The sequence below is a fragment of the Falco cherrug genome, chromosome 7, assembly GCF_023634085.1.
Source record: "Falco cherrug isolate bFalChe1 chromosome 7, bFalChe1.pri, whole genome shotgun sequence".
Lineage (NCBI taxonomy): Eukaryota > Metazoa > Chordata > Aves > Falconiformes > Falconidae > Falco > Falco cherrug.
In genome coordinates, this window is record NC_073703.1 from 18,701,943 (window position 1) to 18,725,794 (window position 23,852).

General features: G+C 36.6%; 1 protein-coding gene across 5 annotated transcripts in view; it reads left to right on the plus strand.

Annotated features, from left to right (window-relative positions):
• Nucleotides 1-14,405, plus strand: part of CGNL1 (cingulin like 1) — a 63,908-nt gene extending 49,503 nt beyond the window's left edge. For 3 of the 5 annotated variants that reach the window (XM_055715640.1, XM_055715638.1, XM_005435489.4), the window contains exons 13-19: nucleotides 1,081-1,242; nucleotides 2,037-2,126; nucleotides 7,759-7,842; nucleotides 9,651-9,775; nucleotides 10,338-10,446; nucleotides 11,360-11,523; nucleotides 12,151-14,405. In XM_055715640.1, the coding sequence (XP_055571615.1) occupies nucleotides 1,081-1,242; nucleotides 2,037-2,126; nucleotides 7,759-7,842; nucleotides 9,651-9,775; nucleotides 10,338-10,446; nucleotides 11,360-11,523; nucleotides 12,151-12,277 (861 nt within the window). In that variant the 3' untranslated portion in view covers nucleotides 12,278-14,405. Of the gene's footprint in view, nucleotides 1-1,080; nucleotides 1,243-2,036; nucleotides 2,127-7,758; nucleotides 7,843-9,650; nucleotides 9,776-10,337; nucleotides 10,533-11,359; nucleotides 11,524-12,150 lie in introns of those variants that run through there. The other 2 variants (XM_055715639.1, XM_055715641.1) reach the window with 2 other exon arrangements.
• Nucleotides 14,406-23,852: the final 9,447 nt, after the last annotated feature.

Sequence of the window (23,852 nt, forward strand, 5' to 3'; positions counted from 1 at the left end):
CAAAACATTCTTTTTGAGAGTCTCATCAAAAGCCGAGGAATGTAATGGTAATGGCAACATGAGTATCATCTTTGTATTCTAGCAGAAAAAATATTAAACAGTCTTGCAAGGCAGTATGTGAGGTCTTCATTTCTGTGTCTAATGTAAGTTCTCTGTGAATACATAAAAGATGCCAATCTTGAAAGTTGTCAGTCTGATGTCATTTTGCGTAGTTAAATGCATATGAAATGCTGTTAATACACAGATCTCTGTGCTTAATTAGCTGTACACCAAGTCATGAGATGTCCAATGTTGACTTGTCAGGACTTACCAATAGGTAGCAAACTCTGTAAATAGTCACTAATACATTATTTTAGCTTCATCACTAAAATAAGCACTTGAGTAAACAGAAGAAATATATGAAGACTGTATGCTGAAGAAAAAAACCCCTTATATATTGTATATGTTACAAGTTATAAGGAATGATCACAGTCTCACCTAAAACCCCTCTCACTATATATATATTTTTTTAAAGTATTGTGAAGTTTTTAGGTAATTTTATTGAGTACACACAGCTGTTGGAATAGGAAATTTTTGTCCTCAGCAGATAGCCCTACTATATCTGAAAGTTATACTAATACATACATGTATCGATATATATACACAAATGTTAGCAATTGTGTCATTGGTAAAAAGCTGTAATTGAAGTGCCTCAGACATAATTTTTTAGAAGTTAAAGTATTGGTAATCTGAAAAGGAAAATAATAATATTGCAGAAGTTTCAAAGATACAACCATTTAGAAAACTGTAAACATTTTGGCTTGCTGTAACTGGGTAAAAAGAAATAAATAACAAAAACCACCCCACTATGCATAATAGTCACTGTAAAACCTGTAGTGTGAAGCATCTCTTTAGAGCTGATATTTAATCCAAGTTTATTTTCTTGGTGCCATCTTGTGGATAAAAGAAAAATTACTGTGAAAAACATAACTGCAATTCCTGTCATGCTTCTGGATTGTTTGTAGTCAATCCCCTTTACTGACATCACTTATTTATAGAAAGTACAGTATAAAGTGTATTACTGTAATCTTACTGTTTCAGATGCGTCTTATGGAAGAAAACTTGAGGGACCACCAGAGAGCTCAGGATGAGGCAATAACAAAGACTCAGTTGCTAGAACAGACTGTGAAAGGCTTGGAGTATGAACTGGAAGCCAAAAGCCACTTAAAAGATGATCGGGCAAGACAAATCAAACTAATGGAGGTAAAAGAAATTTTTAAGGGTTGGTTTCTTCTTAGAATGATTAAAATAATTTTGGTATTTCACATGGATTCTGCCTGGGAAGAAGCAAAATAACTTGTTGAAAACCCATGTACTACTACTGCAGGAATTCTTTTGGTATATTCTAAAGATAGTCTGTTAGCATATCTATTGTTGCAAGATGTATTCTAAATTGCAGTTGTTCTTCCATCATTTTAATTAACTTTAGAATTAATTTTCTCTAGAGTTTATCAGGCAAAAGTATATTATTTTCACTCATAGGCCCATCACTCCACAAGTATTTAGAAGTGTAAGTTCTATGTAGCGTCTAATATTGATTATTTTCAGGAACCTGAGTAATATTGTTATTCTATCTTGTTATGGGGTTAGCTTCGTAACTTCAGTTCAACCAAACTGTCATTTGACTTTCATAAACAAACACTTTTATACCATTGTACTCATATGAAAAGAAATTTGTCCTCCAAATGTGTAATGTAACTTAGACATTCTAGAAACATTACATAATTTCTCTTATTTTCTTGAAACTGGTAGGAGTGGTTAAAAAAAGAAATGAAACTTCTATTTCACTTCTGTTAGACAAACAAATGTACTTAAAGGCATACCTTCCTGCCATCTCTTTTTCTAGATTGTGTATGTGTTTTCAGAGGCATTTCACTTTTCAAGTCTAGTCTTTCAGACAGTTTGAGTCCTTGAAGTTTAAGGAAGAATGCTCTGGTAGCAATCTGAAGATGATGGGAATGTATTCTGTTGAAATTACTTTTCTTTGCTCCACATAGGACAAGTTATCTCACCTGGAACTTGAGCTTGATGAAGAAAAGACTAATTCAGATTTATTGTCTGAGAGGATCAGTAGATGCAGAGAACAGGTACTTGAGCAACTTTTCCAACTGTTTTATAATGATGAGGAAAAAGTGTTCTTAGGATCACAAACAATAATTATTAACTACGTAATGTTCAGAAATTTGGTTTGTATACTATAGTTAAGTATGTAAATCCAAAAAAGCAAGGTTCACAAACATGATTAAATATGCTCCTCAATGTCATCACAGACCAATTTTTTTCCTGTTTTCCTAACTGGAAGACTGACACAGATTGAATATAAAGATTGAAGACCAGGATCATCCCCTGATATTCTTGATGCAGTGAGCTTCATCAAGTAATCATTGATGCATGTAGAGGTGATACTATCTTAGGCTTAGTTTTAGGTGGTAAGTCTGTTGTAGAAAGTGTCTTACATGGAAAGATCACAACTTTTTAACCTTACTGAAAAGTAGGCCAGTGTAATAGAGTTGATTTCAAAGAAGCAGGACCTTAGGAAATTGTGGAATTAAGAAGTGAAGTCAGCTGAACTGAAGATGCTAGCCAGTTTCAACAGAGAGGAAGCTTTATTTTCATTACAAGTGTAAAAACGGATGAAGGTATATCAAAGATAAGACAGTTGGAAAGTGTTTTCCACATAAAACATTCAGTCATTAGTTCCAGAAGTGTTATATGAGTAGACAGTCCAGAAAGAGAAGGATTTATTAACAAGGTTGTGTCTCATGAGGCAGAAAATTTAAAGATAAAGTGAGATTTGCCAAGCTAAGTAAGACCTATCATAGTAATTCAAACAAGTAACAAAAAGGTTCTTGGCTGTATAAGTAGAAGTAGTGGAAACTGTATGATGAGGTACTGATCAAGGTAAAAACTAATCCAGGTACACCACCTTCAAATAAATTAATATTTTGCTTCCATATTCAGTAAGGCCAGTGAATGTACAAGGGGGGGTAAATGGAGTAAGCTAGTGGAAAGGAGGCCGTTGAGCTGGTAATCACCAAGTGTAAGAGAATTAGGAGTTCATTGTTCTGAAGAAAGAGGCCTTAATAATATTATTAAAGATTTCTGAAAGAACTGACATGGGAAATTATAGGTCCTGTAACAAAAATTTATAATAAACCAGAAAAGTAGAGAATAGGGCCCGATGATTGAAAAAGTAACCAGGGCATCCACGGTCGAATAGTCAGTATAACGCAAGTTTTTCATTAGTCCACGGAAAGGAATATGGCGATGTCACTGTCTCGAACTATTACAGTATAGGCAATGTTCTTTGCCTTTGTTTTACATTCTGAAAGATGTGAAACTGATGCATAGCTCATTACAGCATGTCTACTACTGTAGCTTTACATTAAGTACTGTATCTTAGTAATTTCCTAGAAATCCAGGAGACAATTTGCATTGAGGTACAACCCGCAATAGTCTGTTCTTTGTTCATTTCTCTTCCTTTCTCCAAAAAAAAAATAATTGCTGGTGTTCTTATGAGTAGCTTTAATTTCAGAGGGAGAACAGAAAGTAAAATCTTAGTTTCTGTGTCTTTTCAATGAAATTGTATATTCCACCGAGACAGCTGAAGCATTTTAGAGTGAGTGAGAGCTCAGCTTGCTTTGATGAATCCTTGAAATGCCAAGGCACCATTACTGCTTTGTTGGGACTCAAGTTACTAGGATTCTATTTAATTGCAATATAGTCTTTTTGCTATTATTCCATTGATACTGTACAGACTGTGAGTTGGTGGGTGAAATAGAATGTAGAGGACCTATAATAATGTGGGGTCATGCTATTGTTCAATTAGGAAGCCTTTAATACTAGAGTCTATGCCTGGAATAAAAGAGCTTTAGTCATAGCTGCACTAGTGGGTACTATAGTAAGTTAATTTGCTAACTGAATGGAAACCTAAAATACAGATGGGTGACCAAAATGTTACATAATGGGTAAAAGATGTGTTTATTTTGAGGTCTGGAGTTTCTCGTTTCACACATGAGTTACAAAGGTTGCTTTGTTTTGAATTTATGCCAGAATGACTAAGTAGTCAAATTACTGAAAGGTCTGCTAAGCATTTATAATGACATGAGAAATTATAATGGATTTGCTTTGGTAATATCTGTATTTCTGTAAATGTTTTTTTTAATTAGAAATGTGTTATTTTAATATACTGATAATTAACTATAATACTCAAATTTCTAGGAAAAACAAATTGAAACAACCAGTTCTATTTTGCATAAAGCTAAGTGTTTGAATAAACACTGGCAAGGCTGATAGTTCACATTTCATTTACTGTGAAATGTTGCCCTTTTTCAATTTAAACACACTTTTGAATCTGGAAATGGCTGCAGGAGACACGGTTCTCATCTTCCCTGCCTTGTTCTTGAGAACTACCATAACAAAGTAAAAAAGATTCTGAGAAAGGTGGATCATACCCCGTTACTTTTTAAATGATAAGGTATTGGCAGGTCTGGAAAGCAAAATGATCAACACACACAGACACACAGAAAGCACTTAGCCACCTTTTCTGTCTGAAAGGAGCAGGAACAGACCACATTTTAGTACGCGATGGCTTTTTTCCTATGAACAAGCAAATCGCCATTTTGGTTTTGCAAATATAATTGAAAAACACTTAAGATGCCCTCATCAATTCTTGTGTGCTGTGAAAATGCAACCATGAGTCTATTGACTTCAGAGTTGTTTCCAGTAAGTGCAAAAAACAGACTAGCTAGTTTCCGTGACCATTTTAGAATAAGTACAGAAGAAAAAAATTGCAATGACTACGTTCACTTCCTTTTGGTAAAGTGTTCCCAATGGATAGATCTGTACTGGCTCTTTAGCTGGCACCAGGTGTGGGAAGCAAACAGCGAATAAGTGGACATGAAGGTTGCTTTTCAGTTATGAAAGATCAAAGGGGTTTGTTTGACTTTAGCTTGTTTTACTTGTTAAACATTGGAGTTTCTTGTGGCGTACTTCAGAATTGTATATGTAATTATATACATATAGGTACATATATATATATATATTATTTTTCCCTAATTGGGTATTAGCAAGAAATATAGGCTGTCAGCCTAATGCGAGATAGTAAACAATAGTGATAGCATCTAAAATATTATTAGACATCAAATTGCATTCGCTAATAATGAACTCAACAGCTGCTTCTAATCCTAAAGCTGGCACAGAATGCTGTTATGTCTAATAAAGCTTTGTAAAATCCGATACTATTGCTATTTCTCTATTCTTTGTTGTTAGCATTCTTCAAGTCCAACTGAGATAACTGTTGCCTTAAGCTGTAGAAATATTTTATTAATTTAATATAATTAAAATATATTAGATATAGGAAATGGAGAATGTGAAGCACAAAGCTCCACATGGTATGTACACAGAGCCTATCTTAACTGCTGTAAAACAAGTGAAAAGTTTGAGCAATTTTGGCAGACAACTGTGTTTTTCCTTTGTGCAGTTTATTATATGTTTACTAATGAAAACTGCAAGAAGATAAGTGAAAACAGTTTCCACCTCCCCCAGCAAGAGTTGTGTCCTACTGCCATTCTCTTTTTACAAGCTCTTGTATATATTTGCACATAGCTTTCTGATCCTAATCAGATACAGTACTTTTTCTGTCTGCCACTGTTTTTCTGTGAGGTTGCTTTTGCCATGGGGTGTCCAACAACAGTAGCAGTCATCTTGGAAATATAATAATTGCCCTCTAAATAATTCCTTAATTTGAGATCTTGGGAAGGTTGCACAAATTTGTCACAGCCTTTGAGCACAGTAAGAACACAGTAGAACTTTAGAGTGGTCCATTAAGCAAGTTCCAACATAAAACAAAACCCCTTTCTTCAGTTAACAGTTGCATTTTTAATTAGTCATTCATTTTATTACGAATTTCGCTTTATTTCTTTGTCTGTCTTCATGGCTAAAGCAATTAACAGTGGAATAAAGTCTATGTAATCCCTCACATCATAACTTTTTTCATATATTTCATTAATAAATGCAGCTATTTTATAAGTGTGTGATTCTAATTTTATATATAATGTATAAACCACTATTATTAGGCTTCTATGTGACAATGAGAGCTTTTAGGAAATGACCCAGCTGTTGAGAACACAGCCATGTGCTAACATTTGTGTTATGATAACTGTTATGACCTTAGTTTTCAGGAATGCTTCCTACTGTTCTGAAACCATATTGTGACAATAACATATGCAACTGCATGCGTTACTACCATTGTTTGTATTATATTTGTTTCAAAGCTACAGAAACAGTGCAAATGACTTTTGTTAAAGATGTGATTAACTCAAAATACATCTTTTAATACTGGAATGTGGTAAAAAAAAAAAAAGGCCTAAGGTAAAATTTAATGTGCTGTACTTGTTTAACCTTCACATTCTTAGCATTGCCTGCAGAATTTTTTAATGCAAGAATTCCCAACAGCTTTTGAAAGACCTTTAGTGGAATAAATCTGTAACTTAGAGCTGTTTAACTGTGATGGTGTGTTTATGCAAGTTCATACATAACTGCTGTAAAGCAGGAAAGAATGCTGTGGCCACTGAAACCTTTGTCAGTCTTTTTGCAGGTACAGTAATTGGCATAGGTGTTCACTGTGTTCCCAAGGTGATATTAACCATAGTAAATGTGCAGTGAATAGCACAAATGCTGCAGTAACATTAGCTATGCCTGCAAAAGCATTTGTAAAGACTTGAGGGCGGCCTCAGTGGGAATGAGACACAAGAAAAGTATTTGGGCAATACAGACTTTTCCTTTAGCTGCAAAGTTTCAGTAGCAGCTGTTAAGCCGTTCAGAGTTTCTCTTTGATCCTCAGAAATTATTATTTTTTTCCAGTCAAGTCCGATAGTGAGATAAACTAATTCTGTATTCTTATCTCGATTCTGTATCTACCAGGTAGTTTTTAACATCTTACAGATGGAGAATATACTTTCCTTTTGGTTGTTGAATATGCAACTGAAATATTTACAGAAACTGTAGCTAAAGTTCTGTTTTAATAAAACCAACAAAATAATACCCAGAAGAGTAGGTGCTCTTCTGGTATGACAGACGTAAAATTGACTGGAGGAGGGGAGCAATGTTCATATCCAGTATGCGTCAGAGTCTGTTGAAAAAGAGCTTTTACTATTTTTACAGACATAGAAAACTGCAATTGTCTATAGCATGTCTCACTGAGGTCTGGGTGTTTCTCTGCAGTTACCAGTTTGTGTTTAATGAAGTGAAACTTTAAAGTAGACTAGTTAGCAGCTTAAAGGTAAGGTGCCATTTCAGAGCTTCAGGCTTAAGTATGAAGAAAACAACTATAGAAGGTATTTGAAGACTGCTGTGATTTCAGATCTCAGTTCCCTGCCTCATGGTACATCTCTCATGCAACATTTTAGAGTTCAGTTCCCTGCTACAGAATATATACATTGAACATTAACAATACCCATTCTGGCTGGAAAATGCCTAGAATAAGCACTGGGAATAACACAGGCTTCCTGAAGTGGAGAATTTTGTCCAAGATTTCAGATGGAAGTTTAGAATTACAATCACATGTACGTTTTGAGTTCTAAGAAAGAGCAAACTTTTTCTCATTGCATAAATATGTCCTTTATGTATATGTGTACATATATACATACACACTGTATCGTATAGATAAATGTAAATTAAATCTCGTATTAAAATTTCTGGCTTTTCATTCTGTAATAGATTGAACAAATGAGGACAGAGCTACTTCAGGAAAGAGCTATAAAGCAAGACTTGGAATGTGACAAAATTTCATTGGAAAGACAGGTAATTAAGGCTGGCATATCATCACACTAGTGAGATAACAGGCTGGGTATCAGCCTTCATTAGGAAGTTCAAATAAGCATCTAAGCAGTACAGTATTTGGTAGCTGGTACTATGCCGCCATAATGTGATGCTGGAATTATGCGTTAGTAAGAACAGATTAAAAGACATGAGTATCTTAATACTGATACTCAAAAGAAAATGTTATAATCTTGAATTAAGTCTTCTCTTAGTATTTTTTCTTTCTGTACCCCACATTTAGCTTGATGTTTGTAACAGTATGTATAATGCATGTACTAAACCCTCATACTGTGCATACATCTGTTTATATAATATTATAAGACTTTTTTGTTGTAGTGAGTATAGGCATCTTTCTACCACACAAATTCTGTCTATACATTTGAGGATCAAAGACATGAAAAATAAGAAATGTGACACTTGATATGGTATGCGTGTTTTGGAATAAAACTGAGATATCAATATAGGAACTTTTTAAAAGCGCATATACAGAAAAGACTATAGAATATCAAAGACATTGTTATTCAGTTTAGCTATAAATCCTTTGATCACTTTTGGAGGAGTTGTTCTTTAAAGTCTTAACAGTACTTCAGGAACACTGTTGAAGGTAGGTAGTCATTTCAAGCAATTGTGAATTTAGTTGAGTATTTTCTTCTGTAGGAGCAAACAAGTGAAGAAATGACATGCCTCTGAAAGAAAAGATACAGATTTGATAGAGAACTGCTACTTTCTGTTGTCTAGGAAAGAATATTACTTATATGTTTCAATGTCTGTGATGGAAAGTACATTAAAATACTTTCTAGCTTTTTGCAGCATTTTTTTTTTTTTTGCATCTCAGTGGTCTTTGAAAGCAGGATTACTGTCATAGCCCCAAGCTGAGATCCAGAGGAAAGCAATCTTAGCAAGTCTTGCTATTGACCATCTCAAGAATGCAAAACAGATTGTAATGGGAATTTAGAGAACAGGTTTATACAAGACGCCTGATTTTGTGCCTTAAATTATGTAAAATAAATCCCATCTTGATTGTTTGAGAAAAAAGAATGCCACCTACTGGTATATCCCATGTACATCCTTATACTTCAGTTGTGACATTTCTATCATTGCATTTTTAGTGTTTGAGATCTGAGATCATGGTTTGAAGTTCTGTAACAGAGAGCTTTATTTTCTGTTCCTTATATAATCTTTTTTCTGGCAACTTTATTTTTAGGTCCCCATTGAAAACCTAAATCACCTAGCCTCACAAAAATGAAAGTGTAAATCTGAGCAAAAAGTTTGCTTTTACAAATCAAGCAGCTTGCAAAGTCTTTTAGACTGTGTAGTGGGGGTAGCATTGGATAGTTAAGGGGGAAAAAAAACCCACAGTAATATCTTTGATATAGTTAAGCAGAATTGGTTGCAAGTAATTTCTTTGTCTACTTGTTTTAGTCATGTACCAGTGAATTACAGGGGAAGAATACAGAATTGCGTGGAAAATAAGACAGATCCAATGCTATTTGAAAAATTTTAGCATATTAAAAAATGGTGTTGGAAGGGGCTTGCAACCATCTGCAGTTCAAGGGTCCCTTTAAGTCTAAAACTTTAGATGAAGTTTAACACTAAATTCTTTTTAATAAAGTACAGTAATAGAAGATGTTTGTAGTAAACAGTAAAATCTCACTGACTCTCCTTTTCCATATTTATAAATTAAAAGTACACTGATCACTATATGTTTGCCTGGAGAAATGTATTTTCTGTTAAGGTGATACTTGTCCATGTGAGCATGTATGTAGTAATCAAGTATGTTCCGACTATAGAACAAGGACTTGAAGAGCCGAATTCTTCACCTAGAGGGTTCTTACCGATCCAGTAAAGAGGGACTTGTTGCTCAAATGGAAGCAAGGATCACAGAGCTAGAAGAACGACTTGAAAATGAAGAGAGGTGAAACTAGTTATGTTAAGAACAAAACATGCATGTTTATGTTTGTTAATAGGCCTTTTGCTACTATTAAGTCTAATACAATTGACTTGCTTATCTTTTTTTTCCTCATGAGCACCAAATTAAAATGGTTGCTGTTTCATACAAGTATTGCAAATTTTCTTTTTGACTGAACACACTAGAAGTTGCCTTGTAAATTTAAAATTGAGCACAATGCTAACATGGTTCCATACCTCACTATTTATCAATGTCTAATATCAGTAACACACTTGGAAGTGTTTAGCTATAGTTAATATTTCTATTTTCACGTTCACTGCATTGCTTAGTCTTGGGAGAATGTATTTTTTTTTCTAAATTTTGCTCTGGAGACAGAAGAAATTCCCCTTAGTGGTTCATGCTTTTGAACAAATTTCTTAATGTGTTGCATGGAATCAGTAAATCAAAGTAGGGCCATTAGTATTTATTTCATTCTTAGAAGATTGCTAAGGAACTATGTCAGCAGGGTTGGAAGTATTGCAGTTCCTTTTTTCACAAGCCTGTCTTTTGTTTGTTTTGTTTTTTCTAGGGATAGAGCTAATTTTCAACTAAGTAACCGCAGACTTGAGAGAAAAGTGAAGGAGTTAATGTTGCAAGTAGATGATGAACATCTCTCATTGACTGATCAAAAGGACCAGGTAGAGGGAAAGACTGATAGGCAAATATCTGATGTTAATCCTACTAGCATAAATCATCATATATAAAAGATACAAGAAGAATATAGGTAGATACTGATTACTCTGTGTTTATGAATTTAGTGAGATTCACTGTTCCCATTGTCATCACGTTCTTTTGTCTAGTACTAAATCGTACTTGTTCCTAAAATTATGAAAAGGAAGCACTTACAGAAGCAAGCTATAATCATTTTAAGAAATAAAGCAAATAACATACAGTATATGATCCTAGAAATATATACACCAACATATGAACCTATAAATACATACACCAACAAATAATATATTGTTTTGCCACCAAAAAATTTTGTTTAAAGAAAGAAGCTATTTATTAAATATAGGCTATAAGTATTAAGCATACATTGATACTCTAATAGCAATGTTCTCCAACATTCCTGTCTGGTCTTTGTTGATTCTTTGCTGGAACATGGTTTGTTTCAGTACATGAGTTGGTTAATATTCTGCCTAGAGAATGAACAGTATGTTTCAAATTGCAGACATCTGTTAAGGGAACAATCTTTTAAAATCCTCCGGGTTTTTAAAACTTACTTTATAGTATCTGTTTGGTAAAGTTGCTTAACTTAGACACATTAATAGCCTCAGTTTTCCCTTATTGATAGCTGGATCTTGCTATGACACAATACTGTCTTACTCTACCAAAGCTATGTTTGCTTGTTGCCATTTTTTTCTTCTTAAAAAATGATAATCCCATCCCTTTTCTTGAAGTCTAATGCTGACTTTCAAATATTTCTGAAGCATAGGATTACAGTGTCACTACACTGGCAAAGTTGTGTCTTTATTCTCCCTCTCATAGATGCTGGAAGAATAAAATTCCTTTATTAAAATAGTCTAATCAGCTGACATGTAAATATTTCAGTTGAGTTTGCGTTTGAAAGCAATGAAACGTCAAGTTGAAGAAGCTGAAGAAGAAATAGACAGACTGGAAGGTGCTAAAAAGAAACTTCAGAGAGAACTGGAAGAACAACTAGATGTGAATGAACAATTGCAAGGACAGCTTAATGCTGCAAAGAAGGAATTAAGGTAGGATGACTTGTCAGACCTTACAATTATGTACCACACCCCACTCACAAGATTGATCTCTTGCTCCTTTAGTCCATAAACTGAGGGCTTCCTCTAACAAACTTCAAATTTAACATAAGCAGACAGAGTTTAAGAGGGAGACCTGCATTTCTTTTCTCTACAAATGTTCTCTAACTCTTCCCGGGGTGCTCTAGGTGCCCAAACCTTCTTTCCAAGATCTGACTGCTGATTAAAGTCATCGAGTCAGGGAATAAAAAATGGAAAAAGGTGGTGGGACTTGACACTCTTATAATTGATAGTAATAAAAAATTCCTGCTAATGACTGAGAAGCACAGCTATCCTGTGGATGTTTTCCTCAGCCATCTTTGAAGATCTCGGTGTGCAAGGTTTAGTTTCCCCTTTCTGTGACTTCAGTTAGAGGTGCTTGCAGATATGATAGATTGATCTTCATTCTCTTGCATGTTTCTTTCATGTAAGATGTAGTCTGTGATAAACTACCTCTATTGGAGCACAAGTTTCTTTGACATCCTTTAAAAATTTAAATCCTGTCAATGTTTTAAGCTTTGCATAAGTGTTCTGCATGTAGATGTGCAGTTTTAATAACAAAGACATGTATTTTTGTTTTAGTAGACTGAAGAAGTCACCAAGTAAAGTGTTGGCTGATTCTGACGATGATGACGATGATGATGATTTCAGCACAGATGGTGATAGTCTTTGTGAAGTACCTTCAGGAAATGATGACACAAAAATCTAAATAAGTATTGAATCTGTGATTCCTTGAAAGTACTGGAAGAATAACATAAATTATCAAGAAACTGGATATTCTAGAAGCCAAACGACATCAAGGGATTTAAGTGTTGGGAATATAATGTTTCCATCCATACTGTGCCATTTTCTTCTGTAGATCTCCACTGTTTATTATAGAAAACAGGATTGCGTTATAAAACAGCTATAGACCACGGGGCGGGGGAGAGAGAGAGAGAGAGAGAGAACTGCTACTGAAAACCTAGGGCTAATGTTTCACATTGGAGATGTCATTTTGCTGAAATTCTGTTCAAGTAAAAAGCCATTTGAAAGTAATTCAAAATTAGATTGTAGTTATTAAAAGCTTTTCCCTAAAACTAGGAAAACCACAGAAGATTATTTAATAATTGTAAGTAGGGGGAAATTATGTATAAAATGTAAATATTCTAAACCTGATCTTTTTATTGACTACTTTAGTACTATTTTGTAAAGTTTCAGATACTATATAAATCAGTTTCGTACGTTAAGTACTTAAATTCATACTGAATGCTATATTTGGGTTTTAACGAAGAAGACAAATGAAATTTAATACGTGTTGTGCATTACAGAGCATATTCACAGTTTGTTAGCCAGGAAGTACAATTCCCATTCTAAGACGGGTGAAAGTTCCATTGTATGTATTCTGTATATTAGGGATCAAAGGTTAATCCTGCCTGTTGACTTTAAAAGGACTATCACATCTGTGTGATGAGTGAGACTTGCCTACAGCTTTCTTGTAAACTTCATTTAGGAGGCTTTCTGTTCTTAGTAGGGAAGGCTAAGAAAGAGGTCAGTTATTACTTGGCATCTTTAATTTCCTGAAATGGACTCCATACTGCCAGAGGCAGAACATTATAGGTCTACTGATTTGAGGGCATCAGGATAGGCTTATCTTAAAGCCGCTAAGGAGTCTCACGTGTTCCACTAAAATTACTTGTGGTCTTTGAATTAGTACTTGCTTAAATCTGTTGATTTAGTTAATGCCAAATTTTTATGCACCTGTCAAGAAATTGCACCAAGGAAACACAGAACACGTAAACTGTTTTTTCTTTCTAAGCTGTTCTTGAGCATCTGTCTGTGATAGACTGCAATGTATGGTCATATGTGCAGCTATATATTAGTGTTTTAGTTTATAGAAGTATCTGCATTTTGAATGATCCATCTGTTCAACAAATTTTGTCAGAGTTTTTTTTTTTAAAAAAGCACCACAGATTTTATTTTAAAAGGGTTTTCCTCTTTATTGATAAAAATAAGTTCTTGGCATTTATATGGCACCAGACTGTTTTTGCTCCTTTGCAAATCTAGAAAAGGGCACTACTACATAATTTTGTTAATAAACCACAGCAAAGTCCTGTCTGATTATTAGTATTTGTCTCCAGTTACAGGTTAGTGAGCACTTCTTTGTTGAATGGACCAAATAATAGTGTTATGTAATTGTGAAAAAATACTTTAAACTGAAGTTGCTGGGAGCTTCCATTACTCCCACCAAAGCATCTACTGAAGAGGACTAATTTAACAGCTCTGAAAGTGAGGCAATAGGCTTGATTAAGGCAAAAGTCCTGACAATGGCAGTGTCCATTTTCATGTGATTATATGAAATGGAACCTCCTGCCTGCCCACAGAAGTATATCAGAAGTATATTCATGCACAGCAGATTGCAGACTCTTGCCCTTTCCCTTCAACTTGATTTTGATGGTTTGAGATATATGGGAAATAATATGAACGGCATAGTTGTAATACTTTGTGTCTGAATCCTGTATATTTTTTCAAGTAGCATACATATAAATTTTTTGCAGTACTAGTTTTATTATTTTGACAACACATGAACAGCCTTTTCTCCAAGAAGATCTGCACTATGCTGTACTGACAATCAATCGTCATATAACCTGCTGTGATGTTGTTGTTGTTGTTTCATTTGCATGTTTATGTAGGTTTAAGTTTAAACAACTGATTCCAATCTCCACTACTCTGTCCTAATGTTCATAGATTACTATTATTTCAAACCACTGGAAGAAAATAACTTAATATTGCATCTACCTCCAGTTACACTGAACTGTAAAAGAAAAATTCACTTAAAATAAAGTCAGTCAGCTCCTTCAGTTCTACTTTGTATGTGCACATAGCTTGATATGACAATTAAATTCCATATGGAAGACGCATGTGTTTAACATATAACAAGAAAATAATTGTCTGGGAAATATACTGTGAAGAAGTTTCTACATTTTCTTCTTTTTGGATAGTTACTTTTTTTTTAACTTGTAAAGAAGGTGGCAAGTGTAATATCTAGAAGACTCCTTTTCTCATTTTAAGTTAGGAGGAGGGAGACGCATTGTTGTGGACTCCTGGTGGGAGACATCCCACTTATTAGACCTTCCTCCCTCCCCTTCCCCTGCTTTCCGTGTCTTCATAAAAAGAACTGGACTTTAGTTTGTTCATTTAGACTTGGAAATGGCATTTCCTCTTAGGGTCCTCAAATGAAATGACTAAAATCAAAATAAATCTTAAGATGTTGAAAAGAGTATTTCAACTCATTCACAAAACAGTCGGTAGCTTGGTTTCTCAATGCATGCTAGCTGTGGTGAGGGCAGGGTCTAGATCTTGGCTGCCCAAAAAAAAACATTGACAGTAGATCTTGGTTGCAGAAAAAAATCACTGACGATAGTTTAAGGATGTCTGATTTGTTCACTCAGTCTCATGGCAGTTTTTGATCAAAACTCATCTTAGGTCAAGATTTATTTTAGAAAAATGTTCCTGGTATTTCCATGTAATCTATTTTTAAATGAATTTCAGAAGAAGGTCTTGACCCATAAAAGGAAGCAAGCAAGAGAGAGAACATGTGAAGAAACATGGCTGTGAGACATTCAGTCCTCAGAAGTTTGTACAAATATCGGTGTTCCTGGTATATTACAGAGACATGGCTTGAATTCTGAGCTGTAGAGACCTTCAGTTTTCTTCAATGATACCATAATAATCTCATAAACAAGCAGACCCAAGCTAAATCACTTTTGATATGTGCCTAACCTGATGGCTTATATAGTGGATGCTACTCTCAGTGTAAGTATTCTATGATGAACAATGAACTTTTGGTCCTTTCTGTGATTTTGACCTTTCTGAGGTTTTGACCATTTTTATGTGGTGAGAGATTTTCCACAAACCCAATGTTTCTGATCATTAAAATTCTATTCTGCCTAAATATACACGTTCGTCAAACAGCTGTGTTGAATATGGCATTATTAATTTTTGGTCAACTTGTGCCTTAAGAGGACTTACATTGTCATTTATAATTTCTGGGTTTGAGAATCAATTTCAAGTTTTATTTTGAGCATTTTCACCCATCTGTTATGCTCTGGCAGATCCTTTGGTTTTCCGAGCCTACTTTTGTAGACAGAATACAAGTTGACTTCTACAAGAGTGTTCTGATGTTTTAGATCACTAACATTTGGCCAGTGCTCCAAGATATGGCAATTGCTATACAATGCTAAATGTGTAAATGTAAAAGAAGCAAACAAAATTCTCATGTCCTACATAGACTCTTCACTTACTGTCCAAGTAATAAAATCAAGGATATCACATATAATGGAGTTCAATGCCCTTGAGTTTGGAAGGCATCTCTTTTCATAAAAGCATTAAGGTCTTTCAGACATCATATCTCTTTTCAGTGCATGGAGAAAGAAAAAGGAAAAGTCATTGTCTTGCTGTTGCCTGTACCTGCTTCCCTGCACTGCACTTTATTTAAGGAAAACCCTATACTATGCAAATACTTTCTTAGTTCAGCATTGTCAGTTGCTTTTTACTGTTCAGTCACCAGGCAGGTTTCCCCCACAAGGTCATCTCTTGGTGATGAAACTATAACTTGTTGATTAATCTGTGCATTCCTCTGATTTGTCTTTATTCTTCTCAACTTAATTCTTTCATTTTTCCTAATTAAATAATCTGTTCTGATTTATAGCCAATTTTCTAAACTATTCCAGAAGCCATGTGAATTTCTTAACTTTTACAGACCAGCTGTGTGCTTTGCTGAGTGAGCTATGCAGTGCAATAGCTTCAGCTTTTAGGCCTTTTCTGGATCAGGCAGCATATTTCAGTAATTAAATGTTGATGCTTTTAGCTTACTGGAGCTTCCTACCCTATACATTTTAGCTGCTTAATTTCCACTAGCTGCAGTTGTCAAGTAACATTGCCAAATGTTCAAAGAAAACCATTCAAAGATGCTGAAAAAGCATCCTTTAGAGACTGTCAGGGTTTATAACATGTCTAATTTGTTCCTTTTTGCATAAGGTACTGATTAGGTCACATATTTAACCCTGACCCTACTGCATCATACTGGGGAAAATTTAATTGTTATTTTAAAATTTATTTGAGTGTTGGGCTATTGAGAAAAAGGTATAGAAATGAATAGAAAGGGCTTTTTTTGTATTACAGGTTTTTCTTTTAACATGTAAGAAAGGAAAGAGTAAGAAGAAGGGAATGAAGTTCAACAGACAAGGTCAAGTGCAGTAGTGAATTGGGCTCACCTGTCTCAGCAGAAGTGTGACAGCCTTTTAATGGCTAGTACCAGCGAACCTCATGTGAGGCCAGCAGAGACTGTATGCCTTATGTAAGAGGGAACATTTGATCTTTTCTTCACTTCTAATAACAATTTGCTGGTTTACTCAGATCCTGAAGCTTCATGCCGTTAGCAGAAGAACAGACGATAAAAAAACTTTACTAAAAGTCTGAGCACAGGTGGATGATGAAAGTTTAAGCTCTCCAAGTTGCCAATAGGAAAACTGGGAACAATTCTATGTGAGTGCAGAGAAGGGACTCATTACAGGTAACCTGAGTTTTTCTATGCTTTCTGTGTACTTGGCAGAATGGGTTTTCTGAACGATGCTTTATATATTAGGTTACAAAGCTATTTTCACTAGTTACAAGCAATCCTTTTATTTTGATTGCATGCAGTCTGGCTAGGATGAAACCTTCCAACAGTATGATACGAAGTAAGGGAAAAAATATACACAGTAAAAAAGATCTATGGAGGATCCACTTCTGATTAATTTTGATTTTTGACCTTCACTCTTCTTAAAGAGCCTGACACTGAATGTTGCTTAAGCCATCTTAAACCTACAGATATCTAAATTGGGCTGAGATGCATGTAAGATTTTATTTCCAGGGAAAGACTGTGAAGGTTCAAGATGAGAACGGTAGGGAGCATATCAAAGTAGTGCTAGGAAGTGCCTATTTCCTGTATGTATTTGCAGCAAAGATTCTCAAGTGAGTTCAGCTGAGACAAATGACAGAGCTGAATAAGGAGCAGCATATGTTTCTGGTATTTCTGTGGATGCAGTGTTAATGGCGGCTGATTAGCTGCGTACCCCTGTGCACCACGGGTAGTTCTGTTCTGCAGAAATGCTTTCAGCATCTCCAGACCTTGGATACCCAAGTGCCTGCCAGTATCAGAAGCATCTATTTTGTGTCACTCACATTTTCTTATATTTTTTTCAGAAAGAAATTGTGTGTGCAGTTCTGTGTTGTCCCTTGGATTTGTCATTATGTGAAAGATGTGTTTACTTCAATGTTTTTTTGTGGGAGAGAAAGAAAACATTGCTGCCCTTGGAGTGGAAAGACAGATAAGACTATCTGAGACTCATCCCTGGGAAAAATCAGTCTTTGCCAGAAATGAAATTTACTTTTCTAGAAAGCAGTTCCACTGGGCATAGGAGAGCTGAGCTTCTGACTACAAGTTTACCTCTCACACCCAGAGAGCTGGCTATTCTCAGCCCAGCCTGGCCTTTATTTTCCTGGGAGGTAAACACTGAGACCTGGAACTTGACGTGGCAGAGGCTATACATTTATGTACTACAGATGAGATTGAGATTGGTATACTTTTAATGTTGTTCTTCAGGTCTTTTGGTTAAAATACAGCAAATACTATTTAAGGAAAAAGAACTTGTGTATTCATGACTAGAGCAGGCAAGAGCAAATACACGTGTGCACACACACTGTGAAGGCAGAGAGAGATGGTGTGCATTGCTGCAAGTGCTTTATCAGCTGATTTGGTGTCTGCCTGAAAACGTAATCCCAACTGTTTAAAATTGATATACAAATTCAGTGGCTACAGTCACACTGTGGTTACTGTAAATCCTTCTCAGTACAGATCACCTTCATCAGAGTTCTGGCATTTTCTTGAGTATCTGCTGTGTGAAAGAGCTTTTCAATAGAGTCCCAACAAGCCTCTTAATTTGTCTTTTAAACACTTTACCAAAAGGAAAACAAAGGAAGCTGAACCATCCAGAGAAGACAGGGTGGTCTAATAGTTGGAGATAGAGCACTGGGAACAGGAGGATTCTGGTTTCTAATCTGTTTGAGCTGCTGCTTCAGTCCTTGGCCTCCTCGTGCTTTTGTCAACATGCCTAAAATATGGAGCTCAAAACTAGACCTTGAAGACTTGATACTTTTTCTGCATTGAAAATTCCTGGATAAAACTGTTAGGAGGAAATGCCAAGGATCTGTTTTTTCAGTATATCTGCTTTCTGTGTGGCGTTTCGCCCTTTTGCCCTGCAGTCTGTGACACACTGCAGTGCTTTCCAAGTGGGGGGCTGTTTTCCCTGCCACATGTCTGAGATTGAAGGTCTTGTGCTGGCTCTGTGGAGTGTCTGCTGCAGAACAACAGCCTGGATACTAAATTTCCTTGTTTTACAGGGAGTTTCGAATTTGTTTTTCTTCAAATAAGAAAATGGTTTGTTGTGTAACAGGTAAGAACAGCTATGAAAAGAGGGAAGGAAAAAATAAAGTCAAATAAAAGCATGGAAAAGCTGTAACATCAGCCAAGCAGCGAAAGGAAGCTTCCTGAATTGGGCTGTGTTTACTTTAAACCCAGCTCACTGTGCCTTGCTGTTTCAGTACATATTGTGAGTGGTATCCAGCTATTTTAAAGATAAGATCAAATTCACAATTCAGATCAAAATGTGTCTCCCAGCCATTAACTTCTTAAGCATTACTAAGAGTCACAATAGAAGACCATGGTCTGTGTGGCACTGTATGTGATACTGCATAAGGCTAAATATTTGTCAGGACGTCCAAGGGCAGTCTGGGCCTCCTATAGAGCTCAAGAGAATTCATTTCTTCGGTATGCCTGGCATTCTTTGGCTAGGAAAATTTTCAGATGGAGTAAATTTAGTAAGTATTGTGGGATAAGCAGAGAAGATAAAAGAATGAGTAAGAAATAGGGCTACTACAGATGCTAGCTGTATGAGGGGGAAGGAATCTTTGTAGGTGTGTGCACAATAAGCCTCCTGTATGCATGTACCACACTGGTACTACTGGTATGGAGTGGGGATGGCAGAAGGAAAACTGCAGCCTACTTCATCAACCTTCTTTCCTCTTCTGCCTTTACTGCTGTTGCTGGCTTCTCTACTGAGAAAATGAGCTGTAGTGCCATTGGGAAATCCCTACCCGGTAAGCTAGAGTCCTTCATGTTGCTTTTGTATTCACTTGGAGGGCTTTTGCTTCCTGTAAAGTAAAAGCTTCACAGTGCTGTTTCCAGGAGAGGCAAGTGCTTATGACTCTCAAAAGTGGGAGGCCACAAGCCTCAGGAGCCTGTGCATAAACTGCAGCATCTGTAGATGTCAGTGTGCCATCAACTGAATGACATTGGCAGTGCAGGTGGCAGGAGGGAATTGAATGCCTGGAAACTCAGTGGGGTGGGGAGTCTACCTACATCTGTTCTGTACGGTGTCAAGCTTACCACCAGTGCACAGGATAAGTCACTCCTTGAAAGAGTCGGTCTCCACACTGAGTGAATAAACAGACCTGTACCTCATATACCTGCCAAGCCTAGAGCATCAGATATCCAGTAATTGAGCTTTGATTCCACAAACTTTTCTAAGTCTCATCATTTTAGCTTTTCTTAAGAATATAAAGAGACCAGCCAGCCACAGCCACCGCACACTGCAGTGAGACTTCACTGAAGCATACATGCAGTGACATGCTGCTGACCTCAGTTACTAGTATGCGTGGCTGCCAGATCAGCTGGGAGGCCCTTGGAGGATGCTCTGCAACTGAGTGCAGAGAATCAGCTAAAAGCAGCACATTTTAACTTTGATTGGCACTTTGTCTAGTCAGCATAATTGTTCCCATCACCTTTCTAATTTTTACAAGTTTAGAAGTAATATGGAGGGGAAAAGGGAGATTGATATCTGTTAACTTTGCTGCTCCTCTGAAACTTTCAGTGCTTAGCAGAGCTTGCATTTCTGGCTCTTGAGAAAAAAAAAACCACAAAAAAAGGCCATAAAAAGGGAAAGTTGATGCAAGTTTTCTGAAGAGAAAAGGACTATTTTTCCACAGGAAACATTTGAAAGTCTTAAACGTGGGAACTGCAGTCATGACTAAGCTGCCTCAGGTAAGTCATTCTGCTCGACAAAGCCACCCCGAGGAGGGCACCCCACAGGCAGCAGCAGAGCGCGAGCGGGCAGCAGTGCTGCAGGCAGTGCTGGTGGCAATATAGTGAGGACTGCAAAATTCATCCCTCCGCACTGCTAAGCAGCCAGGGAGTCCTATGGCTGTCATTGCAGCTGAGGTGTTGCACCATTCCTGTTGACTTGTGTTAATTATGCCCTAATAGTGCACCTTTTGTTTTGCTTTCCTAGGCAGCAACTGCTGTGGAGCCAGTCATGATGCTCCCTCTGCAAAGAGGGTTCGTATATAAACCAACCTAAAAGAGAGACTGTCAAGCTAAAGGGTACCTTGAAGTTTTAGAATCTTGAGATTGAGCTCCTGCCAGAGCACAAGTTCTTTACAGGATGGAGGAAATTATTTAATCCTCCTTGGATATCAGTTCTCCAGCGATGAAATACAATACAGAACAGCCAGGTTGTCATTCAAGAAGTAGTCTTTACAGAAACTGACCCACTGCTCAACAAAGATCCTTTTCTGTATAGAACCACAGTCAAAATAGCATCCAAGATGTTGGGGTGCAAGAAGTGACTAATGTGAGAAAGGGTATGGTGCTTTCCTGTAAAAATTCCACTGCTGTAAGAAGTCCTTGAATACTATTGTATGACTCTAAGAGGACAGAAAACTGGTTCTGAGTCTGGAGAAATTTATGAAGGACAGAAACAGCACAGATAACATCTACTCTGTACTGCTTTGTAACACTGTAACAAGGAGACGATCATTAGAATGGAGCAAGGAGAATCAAAATTCTCTGGTGCTGGTGCTGATGGTGGTAATTGCAAGAAACAAAAGTTCATAGCTGGTAAGAATACCTATTATTCATGAAAATGTGTCAGCAGGATTTACTAAACCTACAGTTCAGGAAGTAAACCAGTCCCTAATAATTAGACATCCAGGGAGATATTTGGAGGGAGTGGGAAGATAATTAACGTTTATCTCCTGTGAAGTTCTTACATAACTTTCTGAAACAGGAAATTCTGGCCACTGGCAGAGAAGAGAGACAGCAGTTCTGGTGTGGTCTGGGCATTTGTACTACTCTGCATAATACTGAGTGGTGATCTGGGAGCCAGTATGAGGTAGTTCGTGACTATGGCTGGACTATGACTTGACAGAAAGAATTTATTGGAAACCTATTTGTCTTTTACCTCAACATTTCAGTGTATTCTCAAACAAATGATTTTCAGCACCACTTTAGACCTGGGTTCATTCCACCTAACTTGAGGCACTGACCTAGGAAGATGTCAGCAGTATAAGAACAGTATAAGCAGGTATATTCGTGCTTTCGTTAGGGGACTGGAGTGTTTACACTTCTTGTTGTGATCTTTCTCAGAAGTTTCCCTTTTTTTCCATCTGACTTGGTAAGATCCTAGTATATCTCTCTTTCACTGAAAACACAATCTGTTTGATGTTTGCTTAGTGGAGTATGGATCGCCAGCAGACAGCCCACTTGCAAAGATACTGTTTGCGACATGATGAATATGACATCTGTAGAATAGTGAATTTTGAGCAGTAACCATTTCACCATGTTGGGCCCACTTTTCCAGAACTCACACAGGACAGAATGAACTGTGGTGAAATGCTTGTGGTTTATTTGCTGATGGCCTACACTAGTCATATCATCAGGAATCTGTAAAATTTTATAGGTTAGCAAGACCACAATTTTTACTTGAACAGGTTCCTCACTTTGTATCACTGAGCTCTGTACAAAATCAAACTGGTTTAGCCCAAGGGGAACCTCAGAATTTCTACACAAAAAAAACCCTAATCTTTTTGGAAGGTTTTATTTTAAAAAGATGAGATTATATTTACCAAAGACAGCTAAAAATTTGGCCAAAGCAATTATAAGTGTCTAGACCATATGTGGCTACAGAAACACTGGAATTCGAGTTATATCTGCATAACAGGGTAAGTCACTGAATTATAACATTTGTGTTGCTATTGCAAAATGGTTGCTGGTACCCAAACATGCTAACTTAAAGGTAGCCAAGGAATCTGGCCTCTATATTGCAGCTATTTCTGGTACTGTCAGACAAAGAGCAATCTAACCACAGACTGAAAACTTTCCAGAGAATTTGATGGGATCTGTGGAAACTACGCCAAACACCTGCAGAAAATTAATAAACAATATCACCCACAAAAGGTTAAAAACTGAAGAAATTGTACAGGTTCTGTGGATGGGGGAATAAAAAAAAAAGACATTTGAACTATGCCAGCAGTGCTATTTGGCAATACAGAAAGAGATTCCAAACAATCTTAAAGCTATGTGGTTGACAATACACACTCAAGAAATCTGTGGACGTAGGCCAGCAGCAAGCATGCAAAAAAATCCTGCCTTATTGCAGGTATTCTTAATGCCAGTGTTCATCTGTATGTGTGGTTGTGTGGTTGTCCTGTACTGAAAACCCAACCTAGAGATGTAGAAGTTAATGTCAGGTTCCCATCAGAGTCAAAACTTCAGCCAAATACCCAAATATGTTGCAACATTATTTTCCTAGATCCTTCCATTGTTAAGAGAATCACCGTTATACTGAAATGATTCCAACTCTGAGAGTGAGATCCTGTTTATTGTTACAGCAGATTTATGCAGAAAAGGTATTGTTAAACAAGAGGATTTGGGCAGTTGGGTAGGACCCAGAAAGTGTCCTAGTTATACTCATCTTCTGTTGCAGTTTATGCCCACATTGGCCACTGTCCCTTGCATAAGCTAAGGAAAGGAAAGGAAAACAATATTCTATTGAGAAATCTGCTTCGACATAGTCTCCCTAAGGACAGGGACAGAAATGCTCAGCAGGAATACAATTCTGGAGGGCATTTCATTGGCTTTTGTTGGATGTTTAAATTCTATGGGATCTTTTTGTCTTAAGTATTTTCTCTCTCTTGTTAATCAAAATACTAAGCATGTATATTAATACAGGAGAACCACAAAATTTATAGAGACTCCATAACTCCAGTCATATGAGGAGAAGTGGGAAATGTATCAAAACTCCTCAAGAGCTTGCTAGCCTGTCTGCTGTCAGAATATTTTGGTGTATTTTCATTCTAATGCTTTAGCAAAAGCACACTGTGTGTCATAGGACAGCCGACTAAAGTGTTTGTTACTCCCCCAAATGGTT